At 40.1% G+C, this 17,349-nt stretch overlaps 1 protein-coding gene across 4 annotated transcripts in view; it reads right to left on the reverse strand.

Moving 5' to 3' along the window:
• MLLT3 (MLLT3 super elongation complex subunit) overlaps positions 1-17,349 on the reverse strand; it is a 142,994-nt gene that overhangs the window by 44,253 nt on the left and 81,392 nt on the right. For all 4 annotated transcript variants that reach the window (XM_082783786.1, XM_082783785.1, XM_082783784.1 and 1 more), the window contains one exon: positions 8,927-9,046. In XM_082783786.1, the coding sequence (XP_082639912.1) occupies positions 8,927-9,046 (120 nt within the window). The remainder of the gene's footprint in view (positions 1-8,926; positions 9,047-17,349) is intronic.

Raw genomic sequence — 17,349 nt, forward strand, 5'->3', positions numbered from 1 at the left:
TATTTCATGCAACTTTTCATGTGTAGATACATTGATCATTCTACACCATACTGGAATTTCTTCTCTGGCTACTCCCCTCAGGAGGGGCAACAATCTTTCTCCACCCCAGTCCCACTCATGTTTGGAATACACTTCAGCCCCATGCATAACCACAGTGGCCAAGTTTAAATTTTCTTTGATGGACCATAGTCCCATACTTCCAGTGTATTTTACATAAACTTGGGACTATGGCCATTCTGAGTCCTTAAACCAAAATGGATTGCGTTAAGGCCAGGGTAAAGCATAATATAATCAATTCAAACTCCTGATTTGTCATTTTCCAGCTGTACACATGCTGTTCACTCAGGATTTCTGTGAACACAAAAGCAGGGAAAATATGCTCAGTTGTATTCAACCAGAAGGGTCATAAAAGTGGTGAGATCCATCGGGTGCTAACCTGGCACACCTTTCCTGAGCAATCTCTGGATTTGGATGCACAGGGATTTTTGGGAGTAGTTAGTACCATTTGTACTCCAATCTGAAGCATTTTCACCAGCACAGGCTGGTTTGCATAAAAGCTACTCTAGGGTGATCCCCTGTTTTTTTTCATCTGCTTTTGGTAGCACAGTTGTGGCAGAAGAGCAAAACGCTTTCATCTTCAGTCAACCATCTCAGCTCTATCTATTATTTAACTGATAGATGGCATTAGACAGTCATAGATACCATTCAGATTTGTAAGTTTTAGCAAAATGCTTGACCAACCCATTTGTTCTCTCAGCAATACCATTGGCTTGGGGGTAGTATGGGGTGTGAAATACCTACTGGATCCCTTACTCCTTTGCCCAGCCAAGTACTAGCTTGGCTGTAAAGTGTGATCTATTATCACTTTGAATCTCCTCTGGAAAGGGAAGTGTACTAAACAATTTTTTCAGGCTGTGGACTGTATTTTCCCCTGCGGCAGCAGTAGCAGCTGTGGCCATGGTAATTCCTGAGATTACTTCCACCCCTACCAATATGTATCTTTTACCCCCTGAGCGTCATAGTGAGCAAACATAATCAATCTGCCAGGTGTGCCACAATGTTTTCTTATCTCTGATATGCAGGGAAGGCACTTTACTCAGGTGGTCTTTGTTAAGTCATAAATGACATTATGAACAGGCAGTCACGACTCATTCACAGTTTAACTGATACAGGCCATCCTCGTCTATGCCTTCCCAATATAAATCAGTTTGTCCAGTGTAGCCGCATTTAACACATAACCATTCAAGTAAGCATTCCCATTCTTGGTCATCATTTAAGACACTAATTTGTGTCAGTCAGGCTGTCTACCTGTTGGCTAAACTGGGCAGCCATCAAGTTTCAATGATCGTGTTCGTTCACCCAGCCAATATGTAGTGCCCTCTTTGTTCTCCTGTCTCCAGCAATTGTTTCCAACTATCAGTTTGCCAAACTGAGGTTTACCTCCCAAGTCATTGACTGCCCAGTGCCCTATTCATTCAGTGTCTCCCTTAAAACAGCAATATGAGTCTGTAAATATGGCTGGCACCATGATGTGCAGCTAATAAAACTGCTCTAAGTTCACTACCTGTTCACTACCTTTAAATATTTTACTTAATCTTTGTCCTGTGGTTACTTCTAGTGCTACAGCTTTATTCTCCCTATAAGAGATTTCTCCCTATGAGATGTTTCATCAGTGAACTACACCCCAATCAGATCACTGTCTTCCTTCAGAGGGGTAAGTTCTTGAACTGGAGATGGCTTGCTGGGTGTAGGTTGGAACAACAGAGTACCACTTATGTCCTTTTGCAGTTTAGACATTTTAATATTACCATTGGTAATCCACATGATTTCATTAATTCCTTCCAGGTAAGCATACCACTTATGAACAGTGGGTTTCTGGGCAAAACCAGCAGGCTGTGCTTAAACGTAGCTCTAGATGTAGTCTTCATGGACTACATCTAGAAAGCGTAAAGGTCCTCAGATGATAGCACCTTGCCCTCTTTTTATCTGTCCAACCCACTTTACTGCTCCAGCTAGGGACATCAAACCCTTCGCAAGATCTATCTCCTTTCAGCATCGTTGAAAGCACAGGAGCTAAATTCTAGCAGTCTTTCTGGCCTTCCTGGCCCCTTTTGCCATAGGTTGCAATGAGAACCATGTTCATTAAACCCCCATTCTATATGGATAGGGTCATTTGGGTGTATAGGACCAAGATCTTACAATAACCTCAGTTCTTTTATTAACAACTTGTCGTGGTTTAACCCGGCTGGCAGCTAAACACCACGCAGCCGTTCGCTCACCCTCCCCCCTCCCTCTCTGGGACGGGGGAGAGAAATGGAAAGTGAAGCCCGTGAGTTGAGATAAAGACAGTTTAATAAGACAGGAAAATAATAATAATAATAATAATAATACAATGATGATAATAGTACTACTAATAATAATATGTACAAACAAGTGATGCACAATGCAATTGCTCACCACCCGCTGACCGATGCCCAGCCTAACCCCGAGCAGTCCGGCCCCCTCCCCCCGGCTAGCCACCCCTATATATTGTTTAGCATGACGTCAGATGGTATGGAATACCCCTTTGGCTAGTTCGGGTCACCTGTCCTGGGTCTGTCCCCTCCCAGCTCTTACTGCACCCCCAGCCTGCCTGTTGGCAGGACAGAGCGAAAGTCTGAGGTGTCCTTGGCTTGGTATAAGCACTGCTCTGCAACAATTAAAACATCGGGGTGTTATCAGCACTCTTCTCATCCTAAGCCAAAACACAGCATTCCACCAGCTACTAGGAAGAAAATTAATTCTGTTCTAACTGAAACCAGGACACAACTCTAATCACAGGAGCCCATATATAGCTGGTGGAAAGCAAAAATATTCCATCTGTAAGCTATAAGACCATACTCATTCTTCAGCAGTTGAGCAGGCTGGGCAAAAAAACAACTTAGAAAATAATATTAGATTGATATATTAAAACTTTTTTTTCTTCCCTCAGTTAAAGCTGTTTTAAATGTTGGAGGAGAAGAGAATTATTATTATTATTATATTTTTAAACTAAAAGTTATACGTGTGTACATAATGGTACTTAAGTCAGAGGAATGCTTGCTTTGTGAAAGATCATCAAGCAACCAATTCTGCAGATTCTTTTAATTAGTTAATTAAATGACTTTTGCATGGATTCCAACTCTGTGCTTACTGGCCAGGTGTATCACGCACAAACATACAGATAACAATGGGTTAATTTTTAAATCTCCTCTCTCAAGTATTAGATTAATATACACTGTACTAACATTCCACACTAATGAAAGATAAATTACTTTGAAATGCAAAGTTGTAAATGAAAATCATTATGTTCCTCAACAATAAACAACATTCTGATGACATTTGAACATCTGAACGTAAGACACTTCCCTGTTTTCAGGGCCAGTAATTAAAAACAAAAATAGAAAAGCATTAATCATTTCTTAAGATGTATTACTCTAGTCAAAACTCCTTACCTGATATCTTAAAAAAGATAAAAATTTATGATAATTTTAAAAAGCTCGATATTTTATATTGGACCTATTATTAATGCTTTTATCTTGTTCTATCACACCAGAGCTGTAAGCATTGCCAAGTAGAGGGAAATGTGTGCCATTAAAAAAATGAGTCCTTATGTTTCCTTTTAGTCTCCTTAGGACGTATTTTAGATCCCTGAAATGAGGGGACTGTCCAACTAGTGTCTGTCCAACAAATGACAACTAAGAAATAGGTCCTGGGATGCAGAAGTATTAAAGCTAATAAGAACTGGAGATCTCTCTTGGCTTTTAAATTTTAAAACCAGGGTTCCTTCCTCTTTCTACAACTTGGAAACATACGTTTTCATGGAAATCTTAGTAGAGACATGACATACTTATAGTACCACAACATATATACACACCATGCTGTCTGAAAGCTACTTTCTCATTAAGACATCCAAGCCCTTGATTTTATGCTTGCGTTCATTCTCTAGGTAAAAAATAGATCTTCACTCATTTCCTAATTTTCTGCAATGACCCTAACACACGCCAACTATGAACTTCAAGGAAGCAGCATGAGGAACATAAACGTTGAAAGACAGAAAAAAAAATCCAAATATACTCACTAGTAAAATTATATCAACATAATGATGAATGTGGAAGGTTCGCAAGGATGAAATGTGGCTAAATATTCAGATCATGTACAACATAGACCTTACTGAAAATCAGAATGTACTTTGAACTCATTTTGTTGTTAACAAAACCTAACGGGGTGTTTAAATGTTTGTTTTCCTCCTCACCTTAAGAAGTGTTGCAAGAAATAAAAGTGAATGACAAGTTTCTATCAAGAGCAACAAATAGAACAGTTGTTTCTCAGGTTGCATATGCAAAATGGAGATTGTGTTTTTTTGACAGGTGATATATTTACATACCATAGCTTACATTTGTATATTCATCAAATACTAGTTGAAGCAATCCAAGCGAGTGTTACTTTGATACATTGCATAACAAACATCAAAAGAATAATACAGAGCATTAAACAAATTTTAAAATACCAGTAGATGTTTTCATTTCTTAATCCAAGTAACACTATGTACACACAGTACTTCAACATATATAACTCCTTTCATGGAACAGTACTGACAGGCCTTTAAAAATAAATATTTTTGGAAGTATGATAAAAACCTAAGATCTTACCAACACAGAAAATCTAAGATCTTACCTGTGCTGCTCAACAGGTAACACATTGCAGATTAAAACAATTCTGCAACTACAGGGCAAAAAAAAAGGTGTTGAACTCTGTACATCTTGCAGGGCTGGATAGTGGCTTCATATTACATAATATAATTCCCAATGTGCTTGAATAGGGCTTGGGATAAGCAATATCCTCTGGAAATCACTTCAAACATCCCCAGTTGCTGACAGACATTGGGAAACTAATTAACAAATGAAACAGTTGGAGGGGAGGCAGGTATTGTTTAATTCAGTTAAGTGATTAAACTGAGTACTGTCGTGGCTTTGCCGGTCTACTATATTGCAGTATTAGCCCACAAACTTAGGATTATTGATCCTAAACCCATGCGTTATTTCCATTTGTAATTTAAATAACAAAACAACGCAGTATTTGTTCACATGTTACACCTACTGAGATCACAGCCATGGAGTCAGTCTCATATATGCCTTCCACTCTTAAAAGAAAAAGATAAGGAAGGTATCTAGAAGCATGAAAAAAATCAGATTTCTGTTGAATACAAATGTGTTTGATATTTGACTAAAAACGCTACTTGATTTGGAGAAAAACACCAACACAGCTGAAAGTTTCCATAAATGCTATAGTATTCTTTCTATTCTATTCTATTCTTTATATGGTATATAAATGCTATGCTATTCTTTCAATTGCTAGCTGCTCGTTGGAGATAAATTCACTTGCTGCTGGTTCTGCTATCTTGGCCTGGTGAAAGGTGTCACTGCCCATGGCAGTGAGGCATCAACTAGATGATCTTTAGGGTCCCTTCCAACCCAAACCAACCTATGATTCTATTATTCTTTTTACAGATTTACAAAGCTTTCCACACTTCAGAAGACTTGATTGTCCTTCCCACTAAACTATTATGACCAGTGACATCATAAGAATCAGAAATAGGAGAATTAGAAAACTCACTGGTTAGACAGAGAAAGCCCAAAGGTGAAGAACACAAAACATTATTTTTTTTTCCTGGTCAGACACTGGAATAAGAGCTTTTGTTTATTTGTTTATAAAGTAAACCTCATTTCATTGCAGCTGACAATACATCTCTCTCCCAAAGATATAATCATCCCAACAATAATTACCAAGATATTCCACATTCTGTGTATAAAGTATTCACACTGTACAAATAGGCAGAGTAATACAACTTAGTATCAGCACAGGTACACACAGTAGCCAGCCTGCAGCAGCTCTGAAACTACAGCTTTGTTTTAGAATCTCACTACTGGGGCTCACTAATATACTCCATATTAAATTAAACATAAACAGATTTTTAGAAATACATTCCTATTTTTAATACATAATTGCAGAAGACCATGCAACAGAAAACCAATTGTCAGTTCTCTCTTATTTCATATTATTTCACAGTCTATTGTATTTTTTGATAAGTGAATGCTAAGCCAACACCACCACTTCTTTGCAGAGGTTTTACAGTCTTAACTGCAATTTTCCCCTTAACCATAAAGCCCATGTGATAGTTTGTGGATGCTAAGTGAGTAAGCAAACATCCTTAGATTCTGATTTTCCACATTCAGAGTTAAAACTTGACCTCAACTTTGGTATTCACAGACACAAAACAAACCCAAACTAAACCAAGCACAAAGGACTACTGCTGTAGAAGGAAAACCCAAAAATGATCAGGGCCAGACACCCATTATAAAGTATATTATTTACACCCAGAACTACCAAGACACCTATCTTCTGAATCTCTCCTCACTATTAAATATTGCAGTGAACAGCATACCATACAGATAGAAAAAGGAAAAAAAAAAAAAAAAAGTCAAATATACAGCACTGCTGCTGAACATCCCTGTTTTATAATCACAAAATCATTTAGGTCAGAAAAGTCTTCTAAGATCATCAAGTCCAACCATTAACCTAGCACTGCCAAGTCTACCAGTAAACCACATCCATGTGTTCAACATCTACATGTCTTTTGAAGACCTTCAGTGATAGTGACTCTGCTTCTGTGGGGAACCTATTCCAATGCTGCAGAACTCTTTTGGTGAAGTAATTTTTCCTAATATCCATCCTGAACCTCTCCTGGCACAACTTGAGGCCATTTCCTTTTGTCATATTGCTGTTGCTTTGGAGAAGAGACCGATCCCCACCCCAATACAACCTCTTTAGAGTCAGTTGCAGAGTGGTAATGCCTCCCCTGAGCCTCCTTTTCTCTAGGCTAAACAACCCCAGTTCCCTCAGCCACTCCTTGTAAGGCTTGTTCTTTAGACCCTTCACCAGCTTCATGGCCCTTCGCTGGACATGTTCCAGGGCCTCAGTGTCCTTCTTGTAGTGAGGGAACCAAAACTGAACACAGTATGCAAGGTGCAGCCTCACCAGAGTGAAGTAGAGAGGGACAATCACTTCCTTAGTCACACTGGCCACAGATACAAACACTGAATACAACGCTGAGTTGTGATGTACATCTGACTCATACTGACTCCTCCAGCATCATCTTCTGGCTGTAAAACTGGGTCAAACTCACTGCAGGTGTTTGCTTCAGCAGAAATGAAAGATTTCAAGCATTTGTTTTTAAGGAAGAGTGCAGCAAACATGTAAGACTCTCTTCATCTCAACCACCTTGAATGCATGTCAGTTTTCTACACCAAACAGTTAACTGCTATAGGGCTTAGAAAATGACATCTCAGTTAGCACTTGCTTGTGAAATAAACTACACTCAAATTCAAGACTTACCAAAGAGTACAGATACTAGCAGAAACAGTAGTGTAGGACTTGTTATAATTTCTGTACTCAGACTAAAGTCCTCCTACAGGTGTTTGGGTTGCTTATTTCAGGCCAAGCCTCAATATACCTGTTTTGACATGCAATGCAAGGGTGAACCAACATTACAGTTGAATCCAAAGTAGTGGTTCAGAAACAGAACTCTACAGAGCTATCCAGCCTCACAAAAACCCCTATTACTAACAGTAATGTGGCAAAACAACTCATCTTCAGTGTCCAAATGTAGGCAGATAAGTCCTAGAATAAGCAGACGAACAGTTACCTGCTTCTTAGTCATTAAGCACCAATTTTGAAATGGCAGAGTAAGTACTTTCATTCTAATCCTCAGCTCCTCACTAGAAAAACAAAAACAACATGTCCATATCTTCTTTAAATGTTGCAAGAACTGCATTACAGATTGTGAGTCACTCCAATACAAAGCCAAGTAGGCAGGAGCATGTCAAAGAGCTTTTTTTCCCCTCTATGTATCCTTTCTGTTGTGATAAGAATGTATTCTTATCAATGGACACATAGACATACCCATAGTTCATTACCTGACAGTTTTTAAAAGAACTTACAAGATAGTCAAACTAGCATTTTTCCAGAAGATAGTATTTTTATAGCTGCAGAACATGAAAGTTATTGATAAAAAAGGATATTGCTCTTGTAGTACACAACCTCAGACACCAGCAAGATTAAGTAACGTGTTTCAAACTGAGAGAAGATGAAAAAAAATCAAAACAAAATTTAATGGAACATAAAAAGGTCATATAAGATAATTCATTCATGAATCAAGTAATTGTGCTGCATTTCTTTCCCATTTAATAACAAGGTGCTCTTCATTCTCTCACGTGATTAATTCATTACATCAAACTGAAGTTCCCTGCTGTTTTGGAAAGGCCTACATATTATTCAACAGGTTCATTGGAATATATCTGTCTGCCTCATCCTAAATTGGGGTTTCAATCTGATGTCCTAGAGACTGATGATTTGTCAATATATTTGAAACACCTGGTAAAGAATAACCCCTGAACTATAAACAAAATGAAAAATGCTATAAAAAATACAACTTCTAGGTTTCATTTCACACAGTTGCCTTAAAAACACTCATTTTAAGATAATAGACAAATGAAATAATTATTATAGTATTTTGTAATATTTTTACATTTCTGTAGATCATTTTTCCATGCCCAGAATCTCCCAATGCTACAACAGGTAATTATAATTCCTTCTGGAAAAGGAGGAAGACAACCATGCATGTTCAGAAAACAGAAAAGTAATACTTCAGGTAGCACGTACTCTCACAAATAACTGTTTTCTGCATTATTTGCATGTGGCTTACAGTAAGTTCATATTGAAGAAACATTAATATGTTGTCACCACTGAACAACGTCACAAAGTGCAAAGATACCTAGAAAGGTTTTTCTTCTCAAGTTACTTCCCAGAGAAAGCCCTGTTAAGTATCTTCTATCAAAATAAATCTCACCTTTGGCCCATGAGATGATTTCTTCTTCACTTCAGAAAAAGACAGGGAGTTACTGGGAAGGTTGGGGAGATGAAGGCTCTGCCCTGAAGAGAATGATGTGCCATCTGACATTACCATGATCTGTTGTGAGAGGGAAAGCATGTAAATCAAACATTACCCACAGAGAGAGTCTCACCTGCCTAAGTTACTAGTAAATCATTTTAGTATGAGAATAAAATTTCTCCAACAAACCATATATTTGTTTCTTCTCAACAGGAGACAAGACAATGGCCAACCACATGGCCATCCACTATTCAATGAACAAATCAAATCTTTCAATTCATATGTAAATACAGTGCAAGCCCCTTAAAAAAAAAAAAAAAAAAAAAAACACACAAAACATGTTCTAATACAGCTGCTTACACAGCATTGCAACTGAGACCTTAGCACCCTTTTCCTTGTCTTGAGAGATGTCTGTTACCTTTGAATGTCCATTCCACCTGCACTAGAAGGTTCTGCAGGCTACTGACGTCCCATACAGAAATGTGTATGTGCATCTGCCTTTGCTTTCAACTACAACAATGCAACTGAAGACTGTACTGGGTACAGGCAGCAAGGTTATGGTGGCAGGGGTCACCTCTGTGAGAGTCCAGGGGCTGCCCCAATGCTGAACTGTATGAGTTTCATCAAACTCCAACTGCCTCACAGCAGAACACAGCTGATTCCCTAAAGCAAAGCTGGTTGTGCCTCTGGGAGAACAGTTTGAAGGCTGAGGAGACAAGGGCAAAAAAGTGTGAGAAATTGCAGTGCAAATAACCAAGGTCAGAGAACGGAAGAAACCTGCTCTGGCGTCTGGAGCACTACTTCCCTGCAGCCCACGGAGAGGACCATGCCAGAGCAGATACCCACACACAGCCCACTGAGTACTTTCACACCAGAGCAGGTGGATATACTCTGGAAGACATGGAGAGCCTGGACTAAAGCAGTTCTTTAAAGACAGCAGCCTGCAGACAGGACCCACACTGAGTCAGGGCTAAAGTGTGAGGAGCAAGGAGCAGCAGATAATTGATATGGACTGAACGCCCCATACTGCTTGTGGCGTGGTAAGAGGTAGAGGAGTTAAGAATGAAGGAGTGAAGTTGAGCACAGGAAGGAGGGAGGAAGGAGAAGGTGCTGTTTTAATGTTTGCCTGTACTTCTAACTATCCAAATGTACGTTAATCAGCAATAAATTAAATCAGTTTTCCCTAAGTTGATGCTGTGCTGTCCATGTCAATAACTGGTAAGCACCAATCTCTTTCTCTCAACCCGTGAGCTTTCATATCCCATCTTTCCCTCATGGCCTACTAAGAAGGAGGAATGAGTAACTGAGTGGCTGCTTGGAGTTTTATCCTTACCCAGGGTTAACCTGCTACAAAGGTACACTGTACAAACACCCTTAGGTTTTATTATGAAAGCAGCAGAGCTGTAGCTTCAACTTCTACCTTCAAGTTTCTGCCTTACCTAGTGTACAGTAAACTGAATAGCTGATGAGCAAACAATATTTTTGCTATGACAGGGGTCTAGTGGCCTCTCTTGATTTTAAAGTCTCATAATTACCAACAGATAAATCCAAGACACTGCACATAGTTCAGCCAATTGTAGAGTTGTACTCTGTGGATAGTACAGAAGTGGTAAATCTAGGCTGTAGATTCGTACACTTGATATTTTCTCTCTCCAGTCAATTCAAGTCAAGAAGGATTGTTATTTACTACTTACAACTTTTTCAAGTCAGAATTTCATATTTTTTTATTCACTTATTTATTTAACAAAAGCTCCCCGTGAATCTTGTTGTAGACAACATCATTCAAAAGACCATGTGGCAGCCTGGAGAATAGTAATGGACATGTCCAGGTAATAAAGATTGTTTATTTTTTTGGCTTGTAAATTGACTGTTATCTTTCCAACACTGCAGCTAGAATCCTAACGAGGAGAATGCAGACAATCTAGGTCACAACTTCAGTTTTTTCTCCTTCCTTGACCAGAGGTTCATGTATTAAAACGTATTATTTAAAAAATATATTAATATATTCAATAAACATTGTGAAGTAGGATTCCACGCAGGGCACATAGCACATTTACTCCTCAGTTCCTCTTTTCCATTTCTCAGACTCCTAAGCCAGAGAATACAAGGAGCCAGAACACTCAAAAAACAACTGGGCAGAACACGACATCCATCTTGTAGTAAAATCCACAGAGATTAGCTGTTGTGAATCACAGTAAATGATTTTATTTAGCCTGACGGATACTCTCTAACCTCAATTTACCAGGTGTTTTGGCTGAATTCAGCCCAGCTGAATACAAGGAAAGGTAGAAGTAACAAATAGTCAGTGATAAAGACAAGGAAAATCTGTAGCCACATTAAGCTGTACAACCATTAAGCTGTACAACACATAGAGAAAAATGCATTTGTCTCTATCATTATGCACAAATGCATTTGTCTCTATCCTTATTTACTCAAAAAAAAAAAAAAAATCAAATGGGTGGTTAAATAAGATTGTTCTCCTTTAAATTAAACCTAATGCAATATTTTAAACCCATCAACTTCTTCACAGAAAATACCGCTTGAATTAAAACCAATTCATCTTTCAGCAGAAATAGATATAACGTTGCCCATTATTAAGGAGTTTAAGCAGGTATTTTGTTGGCACAAAGCAGCTCTGCTCAGGCACTCATGCAAGAGAGTGATGCATATGCATGTTATGCAGAAACACAGTCTGGAGGATCAGTGTCTGCCTTGCCTTGATGATTAAACCCAAAGAAACAAAAAAAATCTGCCAAGAATCTTTCTTCCAGAGTCAGAAGCTGCCATTTTCTCCCTGAACCATAAACTTCTGACTCATTAAAAGTAACAGAGATTCAACAACTACATAAATTCTCTTTTTAAAATACACAAACATTTCAGCTTAGAAATGCTTCTGAATATTCCTAGAAAGCTGACTTATTTATTTATTTATTTATTTATTTAAGTATATGGATTTCTCAGGTAACTCAGTTTCTAGACAAGTATTAGAGGGTTTTTTGGACCATTAACAGCCTCGGTATGCCAGATTATACATTTAGACACAGGAGGACTCTGAAGAAAAATCTACAGAGCTTGGACAGACAGCTTTAGCATCTGAGGTCAGGCAGGTTTGGCAAATCTAGTTCCACAGAAAGAAAAACATATCCTGTACACATTTTAGAAGACAAAACCTGAACATTTCAAACTGCAAGCCACAAAAATTTCAGTGTATTAACTCCTGCAGCCTGTTATTTCATTATAAATTCCATGAAAAAAATGGCAATCATAGATTTAAAATGTTGTTTAATGCAATCAAAAATGAATGCAATAAAGCAGAACCTCCTTTCAGCATTCCAGATAAGCACTATATGGACAACAAAAGGTCAAGAAAATCTTCTGTAAAATTCACTTCTTGGCCCCTACAATAAAATACACATCTCTACCTTTCAAATTGATCTCTGTCAAAAGTAGGATCTGGCCCTGACTAAAAAGTCCTACTTCAGGGAAAATCACTTGTCTTCTCTTCCTTCAAAGGAATGAAGTTAATATTAACATTAAAAACTCTCAAACTCTTGCAAAATGTTAGTTTTAATGTTTTAATGTTAGTTTTGTTTGCCAAGATTACCCAAAAAAAGGACAAAACGTGCCTACAGATATTTTTTTTGGAAATGAAATGAATTTCTATTTTGGCTAAACTTAGGAAAGAGACAGTTATATATCTAGTTTAGGCACTACTACAGAAAGAGCCCAGCAAAAAGAACTATAGCAGCTACTGCAATAGGTACCTGCCCTTCATTCTCCTATTAGCCAAAGATTAACTCTTGCAAACAGAAATGCACAGCATGGCAGGCATACTTCAGTGAGTTTCCAGAGAAAGTCCCTCCTTTCATATTGCCACTATCACACTAGCAGCATATACTGTTTATACATGTGTCTTTCTGTGTGTGTATGCGTACGTACACAGCTATGTTAAGTCAAGGCTACATAAAAAGAGGAAAAGATGGAAATGACTTTATCAAAGGAAGCCATTAACTCTACAGCAAGAATTCAAGGTCATCAAAAGCAAACTAAGAGGTCTCCAATAAGGCCACACTATCTATACTTTTTTACTCACTTCCTCCCTTCTGCACTGCCAAGTTCCCTTCCAGCTTAAAGTTCCACAGAAATGTTTACTCCAGTATGCTGACAATACCACAGCCCAAGCATAAGCCAGGCACCCAAGACCATTTGCAGTGGGTGCTTGTCTGCTCCAACAATAAATTTAGGGACAAAACCCAGCAAAAGTATTAACTCCTCAACCACTTCCACAAGTCCCCGATGAACTGGTAACTACTCTGTACTAGCAGAGCAGTATCTGACAACAGTACTGGTATTTGCAAAGCAAGGTGAAATGACAGAGGCAACAGCTCAGCTTTCCAGGAGTCAGTTTAAACAGCAATACAATAACATCCTGAATTCACCAGCACTCAAAGTATGAAAATCCAGTTATAGTTTTGCTGTTCCTTCAGCAATGTATCTTAATATTGACTATATTCAGGCAGAGGAAAGGTTAAGCCAAGATCACAGCATGTCTTTGATGTGGTCAACAGTTACAGTTACAGGAAAAAATACAAGTACAGGACAAATAATGGAGAATTATTCCTTCCCTGTTCCCTACCTCCTCTCAGCAACCAATGGTTTAGGGAATTCCTGTACCAGAAGCTGTATCCATGTCATTGTTTTTAATAATGCTAATGCTAACTTTAAAAAATCATAGAAAAGTTTGGGATGGAAGAGACTTTTAAAGATAGTGAAGAATTTCTTCCTTACAGAAAAAGTACTTCCTCTTGAATCTTTTAAACCCAGTGTATGAATTCCATTTCCATTCCACCTAAATCTCCCCTCTTTTAGTTTAAAATCATTACCCCTTGTCCTATTACTACACTCCCTGACAGAGAGTTCCTCTCCTGCTTTCCTGTAGACCCCCCTTAGGAACTAGAAGGCCCAGTCTTCTCTTCTCCATGCTGAACAACCCCAACTCCCTCAGCCTGTCTTCATAGGAGAGATGCTCCAGCCCTCTGATCATCTTTGTGGTCCTCCTCTGGACTTGCTCTAACAGGTCCATGTCCTTCTTATGTTGGGGCCCCAGAGCTGAACACAGTGCTCCAGGTGGCTTCTCAGAAGAGCAGAGTAGTGGAAGGGAATTATCCCCCTTGACTTGCTGACCATGCTGCTTTTGATGCAGCTCAGAAAATGGTTGGCCTTCTGGGCTGTAAGTCTGCATTGCCAGCTTATACTTAGTTTTTCATCCACCAACACGCCCAAGTCCTTCTCATAAGGGTTGCTCTCAATCCTTTCTCCAGCCAGCCTGTATTCACATTTGGGATTGCCCTGGCCCCAGTGCAGCACCTTGCACTTGTCTTGTTGAACTCCATGAGGTTCACACAGGCCCACCTCTCAAGCCCGTACAGCTCCATCCCTTCTCTCAGGCATGTTGACCACACCACACAGCTTGGTGATATGGGCAAACTTGCTGAAGGTGCACTCAATTTCACTGTCCATGTCACTGACAAAGATGTTATACTGCACCACTTCCAATACCATGTAATATACTGTGAAATGCCATTTGTCACTGGTCTCCACTTGGATATCAAGATCTTGACTGCAACTCTCTGAATGCAATCATCCAGTCAATTTTTAATCCAGTGAGCAGTCTGTCCATCAAACCCACATCTCTCCAATTTAGAATCGCAGAATCATAGAAAATCCAAGTTAGAAGGGATCCACAAGGATCACTGAGTCCAACTCCTACACCCTCAAAGGACCCTTCAATAAATAAGTAAGTAACAGGAACTCAAACCATGTGTCTTGAGAGTGCTGTCTGAACACTTCTTGAACTCTGGCAGGCTCGGTCCCATGACTGCTGTCCTGGGGATCCTATTCCAGTGCCCGACCACCCTCTTGGTTAAAAACCTTCTCCTGATACCTAACCTGAACCCCACCTGTCACAGCTTCAAGGCATTTCCTCAGGTCCTATCACTGGTCAGAAGGTGCAGAGCTCAGCACCTTCCCCTCCGCTCCCCTCATGAGGAAGTTGTAGATAATAATAGTAAGGTCTCCCGTCAGTCTCCTCTTCTTCAGGCTTTACAATCCAAGTGACTTCAGCTGCTCCTCATACATCTTCTCCTGTACATCCTTTACAATATTTGTTGCCCTACTTCGGACACTATTTTTGTTATAATGTGGCACCCAAAACCGCACACAGCACTTGAGATGAGGCCACACCAGCACAGAGCAGAGTGGGACAATCACTTTCCTTGATCAGCAAGCAATGCTGTGCTTGATGCACCCCAAGATATTGTTGGTCCTCCTGGCTACCAAGGCACACTGCTGGCTCATGTTCAGCTTGCTGCTGGTCAAAACTACCAAGTCCCTTTCTGTGGGGCTGCTCTACAGTATCTCGTTCCCCAGTCCATACGTATAACCAGGGTTGCCCCTTCCCAGGTGCAGGCACTTGCTCTTGTTGAACTTCACAGTGGTGGTGACTGCCCAGAAGGATACTGTAAGTGACAGTATCAAAAGCTTTACTGAAATCCAGAAAGATTACATTGGCTGGCTTCCTTTGGTCAACTAGCTGGGTGATCTTGTCCTAGAAGAAAATTATGTTTGCTAGACATGTCCTTCCCCTAGTGAACCCATGTTGGCATTGACCAATGACTGAGTTGTCCTTTATGTGTTTTTCAATAACTCCCAGAATAATCTTCTCCATAATTTTACCAGGCACTGAAGTGAGACTGACAGGCCTGTAATTGCCCACATCTTTTTTGCCCTTTAGAAAACTGGGACCACTTTTGCCAGCTTCTAGTCAACTAGGACATCTCCAGATTCCCAATACCATTGAAAAATAATTGAGAGAGGTGACATCAGCCAACTCTCTGAGTACTCTGAGATGAATCCCATCAGGGCCCATGGACTTGCATAGATCCAGGTGTAGCAGCAAATCCCGCACAAGTTCAGGGTTAGCAAGGAATTTATCATTCCCACAGTCAGAGTCCTCCAACTCAGGGTAGCAGGAGTCCCAGAGCCCATCACTGGTGTTGAAGAGAGGCAAAAAATGCACCAAACACCTCTGCTTTGTCTATCTCCCTATTTGTTATGTGACCATCCTCATTAAGTATCAGACCAATGTTTGCTCCAGTCCTCCTTTTCCTGTTAACATACTTCAAAAAGCCTTACCAAAACACTTTGAATATGACCATCCATACAATCTGTTACCCACCGAGTGGTCCGTCCATCCAATTCATGTCTTTCCAATTGAGAGACAAGGATATCATGGTGTGAATGATATCCTTTGGACAAGTCCAGGTAGATAATGTCAGTTGCTCTTCTGCTAATCCTGTAACCCCATCATAGGCCACCAGATTTTTCAGTCACAATCTGCCCTTAGTGAAGCCATGCTGGCTGTCACCAAGCACTTCCCTATTTTCCATGTGCCTTTTCATGTTTATTCCCCATGCTACATGCATTTTCTTGGAGACATTTGAGTTGGGCACCCGATGAGGCTGACTTACTGGCTGGAGTGGCTGGAACTCCTTTGTGCTGCCCTTCAGGTGCTCTCCTGCTGACCTGTGACCCTTCTCCAGACTCTGGGCACCTACCACTGACACTGGTGTCCAACTGGGAGAAGCAGAATGGATTGAGGTTCTCCTCCCCATGCAACTCTAGTTTAAAGGGAGTCAGAGAGGGAAATTGACTGGTGGAGGTGTACTCTACCCTCTCTGAGACAGACTCAGGAGCCTGCCACAGCACAAGAGAAGACAAAAATCCTCATCCCACCAGGCACCCACTGGTGCTCCCTAGGGCTGCCTGTCATGGCAGTGGGGGTTTTACAGTGCACAGCTCTGTACAAAGATGGCTGGCAGCTGTTGAAGCTGTCTGATCACACAAGGATCACAGAGAAACAGGAGAAAACTGCCCAATGAAATGAAGGATATGGCTTTGTCAATACATAATGCCTGATAGGGTTTCAGGGGATCGTTGTTAGAACCGAATGTGTTAAAGGTATGATGGCTTCTTCACAGCTGACGGAGATTTCCCAAACCTCAAACTTTCTCTGCTGAAACTGTCATAAAAAAACAACAACAACTAAGCCACTAAAAGAGAGAAGGAGATGAAAAAGCATCCTTGTCCTAAGTCCTACAAATAGTTGGTAGGAAGAAGACTCTAATGCTGAGTGGTTGTATCAGGCACGAACAACTGCAGTGCTGGAAGAGACCAACAAGCAGCTACATGGTACTGACAAAGATGGTTTCTCAAAAAGGAACTTGATAGTGCTGGGCAGCTCTCTGTGTTCTTGGCCACGCTGTACCAGTGACATAAGAAAACAGTCAGGGAATCTAAACACTAGGCTGAAAAGGACACTT

This window comes from Aythya marila (genome assembly GCF_965140915.1).
Source record: "Aythya marila genome assembly, chromosome: Z".
Lineage (NCBI taxonomy): Eukaryota > Metazoa > Chordata > Aves > Anseriformes > Anatidae > Aythya > Aythya marila.